The sequence below is a fragment of the Haliotis rubra genome, unplaced genomic scaffold (genome assembly GCF_003918875.1).
Source record: "Haliotis rubra isolate DU_JTF1 unplaced genomic scaffold, ASM391887v1 Scf645, whole genome shotgun sequence".
NCBI lineage: Eukaryota > Metazoa > Mollusca > Gastropoda > Lepetellida > Haliotidae > Haliotis > Haliotis rubra.
This window is the reverse complement of record NW_025767352.1, coordinates 444,542-448,003: the sequence shown is the minus strand read 5'-3', so window position 1 is coordinate 448,003 and position 3,462 is coordinate 444,542. Positions and strand designations below refer to the sequence as shown.

General features: G+C 43.5%; 1 protein-coding gene across 1 annotated transcript; it reads left to right on the top strand.

Annotated features, from left to right (window-relative positions):
• The first annotated feature begins 498 nt into the window (after positions 1 to 498).
• On the top strand, positions 499 to 3,062 carry LOC124256952. The gene is made up of 3 exons (XM_046690911.1): positions 499 to 967; positions 1,712 to 1,919; positions 2,767 to 3,062. Exons 1-2 carry the CDS (start codon positions 610 to 612, stop codon positions 1,879 to 1,881), a joined length of 528 nt encoding a protein of 175 aa, XP_046546867.1. The 5' UTR covers positions 499 to 609; the 3' UTR covers positions 1,882 to 1,919; positions 2,767 to 3,062.
• Positions 3,063 to 3,462: the final 400 nt, after the last annotated feature.

The window sequence follows — 3,462 nt, the reverse complement described above, 5'->3', positions numbered from 1 at the left end:
TAGGAGTAGGTTATTAATAATTACCAGGAAGAATCGATGATGGAGACGAGTTTTGGATGTTTATCCTTTAGAGATGCGAAACGCGAATGAATCATCGATAGGTGCGAACGTAAAATGATTGATGTTAGTCATAACCTTGTTCACGTGATAGCCTGACATTACCATTTTCTTCAGTGAAATCTTGTTACTGCTGGGTTTGTAAAGGTGTTAAACGCTGCACCCAGCAATTTGCCAGCTCTATGACTGTAAGTTGTCTGAGTCTGGACCAGACAATCCTGTGTTTGGCAAGAGCAACAATCTACGCAATTGGCATACGCTGTGTCAGCGAACCTGACCACCCAATCCCGTTAGTCGCCTTTTACGACAATCATGGGGTGCTGAAGACCAATTCTAACCCGGATCTTCCCTTGCTGTGTAGCTTCTGGGAGCTGTACTAATCCAAATTATGCGTCCGGATTAGCACAATTCCTGAGCCAAATGCCATTGGAGGGAGTGAGAAACTACTTTACATCTTTATCATCAAAAAACATCCTGAAAGGTGAGTGTCCTGTGAAACGGTTCTTTTTTGTATTCATCAGAAACATCGGATGAATCCAGAAGACGTCCAAGATGACCACCACCCTGAGTCGCGGAATGACCACCCTAACTCTCCTCGCCCTCAGTATCCTTCTGGTGATCACAGACGCAGCCATGTATATATACCCCCTCACTAAATATATGGACCCTCCAGCCAGCCAACCCCGCTTCATCCAAGGAGGGCCTGGCTTCCCTTACCCTGAGCTGAACTACCTGTGTAGGGGTAAGGACGGTGTCATGTTTCTCCTCCCCTGGGCCTGTACTGGGTATGTCCGGTGTGTTGGAGATTCAGCTTACTGGAGCAGGTGCCCGCTGGATGCCAGAACCGTCACTGGTCTGAAGGAACCGATCTGTGTGATGGACCGGAACGAGTGTAAGAGACAGGAGAAAGGTGGGACATGTGCATCCAAAAACAACCCTATTCGTCACCACTCGCCCCTTTCCGTAACCTGCAAAAATGTCTTCGGTTTGTCCCGGAATAACAGGATTGGGTCATGGGTGAAACCATTCGTAACCATTCGCCCCTTTCCGTAACCCGCAAGAATGTCCTCGGTTTGTCTCGAAATAGCACGGGTTGGTTACAGAATGAAACAAGCAGTGAACGAAATATACTGACAGGAAAAAGAAACTGTACACTCATGTTTGATGGTCTCTGAAATAAAAAGTACAACAAAGAGTCTTTAGAATGGTTATCATAATTGTATTGTAAACCTTAGGTTTGCAGTTTGTCGTAGTAACATTTTGATAACATATCGTCAAATTTTCAAGGGTATGCATTTTTTGTCCGGCAGTTTACTAGAAAAATTCGATTAATTTGTTATATTGCTGCAAAATAATTATTTCGCAGATATAGAAATCAAGGGTATACACAGTTTTCACGAAATACATTCACTCAACATTCATGTTTGATGGTCTCTGAAATAAAAAGTACAACAAAGAGTCTTTATGGTTATCATAATTGTATTGTAAACCTTAGGGTTGCATTTTGATAACATATCGTCAAATTTCAGATATAGAAATATTGCTGCAATAATTATTTCGCAGATATAGAAATACACTCACTCAACATAACCTTTAAATAAGATATACATACAACAAAATACAAGTTCCCCATCCACCATTTTATCTTTGACAGTTCGCTGGAGTAACTTCTGTCGCCTGACCGCTAGAGGTCGCTACCCTCCACCCAGAGCTGCGCTTTGTTTTATGACTGCAATGCCGGCACTCAGGGGTGGCGCGCGAATGCAGTTACCCCGACCTCTTCAACCCATCATCCGGTCTCTGCGAGGACTTCCGGTCAGCTGAGATACATTGTAATGGAAGACCAGTGCCCAAAGCCCCATGTAAGTCACTGTCGTATAACTTGAATAGGGGTAAATATCAAATAGAAGCAATTATTTTATAAGCTCAGTGGTAATTAAAACTGATCGTAAAATAACGGTATCTGAAAATACAGTACGCGTAATCAGCCTGGTTCCCTGGGTCTGTTTGCGCCTGCGCTAACGCTCAGTGTCGGAGCGTTAGCGCATGCGCAACAGACCCAGGGAACCAGGCTGTACGCGTAATATGTTTGTCGTGAGAGGCGACTAACGGAATCTGGTGGTATAGCAGCTGCGTAGATCAAAGCTAATGACGTCAGTCACTGCATGTACTGTCTTGGTCATAGTCGTGACGCCTGTAACATGCATGTAGACTTTATAAATTATAGTTCTGAGTTTAGTTTATACAAGATTCGATAATATATCAGATCGTCATATATCTGGAACTCATGTCATCGTATCCAATTTGCGTAGATCGATGCTCATGCTGTTGGTCTTTGGATTGTCTGGTCCAGACTCGAATATTTTAGAAACCGCCGCCACATAGCTTTAATATTATTGAGTGCAGGGGCGGATACAGCCTTTTGAGAGATGGGGGTGCACACTTCATTTTCACGAGAGTTTCAATGGTCGAGTGTGGCGTTAACCATCAAACAATTCAAACATTTGGCCAATGAACGTAGGGTAGACATTTAATCGTTTATAGAATGTACCCACATGGTCAGCCATACCGTCCTATTGCTTGATTATTTCCTTTTTAAGTATTTACAATAATCAAATAATTATTGACAAACATCAAACACTCACTCACTCACTTGACACATACCTCGGACTGAGAATATTAAATTATCATTTCACATTTTACCAACAGGCGACTACCAGGCTCTCAACATCACATGCACAGATCCTCACTGTCTGCCCTGTTCGGAGCTCCGGCCATCCTGTGTTGGTAAACCGGACGGGAACCACGCCCTGCCAACCCGGACCAACTACCCGTGGTACCTGAGGTGTGAGAGAGGAAGAACTATGGGCGTTTTGAAATGTCCAGACGGAATGTTTTTCTCCTCTTTTTGTGCACGGTGCATTCCTTTCGGCTCAACGACGTGTTATTATTATTAATATATTTTTATTGATAAAACTGTGAGCGAGGAAAAAAAGACTGAAATCCGAATGCAAGCGTGTTGCATGAATTTGATGCCAGGTTCGCTAATCATTTAGTGGCAAAATATCGTAGCAAAAAGTGGCAACTACAACCACCACCAACACTAACAGTTTATACTGTGTTGTTTTACGCCGCACTCAGCAAGTACAGGTTGTTCAGCTTGACCTGATCAAGTGAATACTAATGGATTGCGTGACCATGTCACAACTGGTTTGGTCTATTATTGTGAAGGGGTGCGCCTTTGTCGGCTGATTGTCAACATGTCCGAACAGCCGAGACAAGGTCGCCGTTTGACATCTCAGTGTCGAGAAATCGCCAGCAATGTCCTTACTTTCTTTACACGGTCACACAGGAATCAGGCTAACTCCATACCACGCAGATCTGAACCCAATCGAACTTATATGG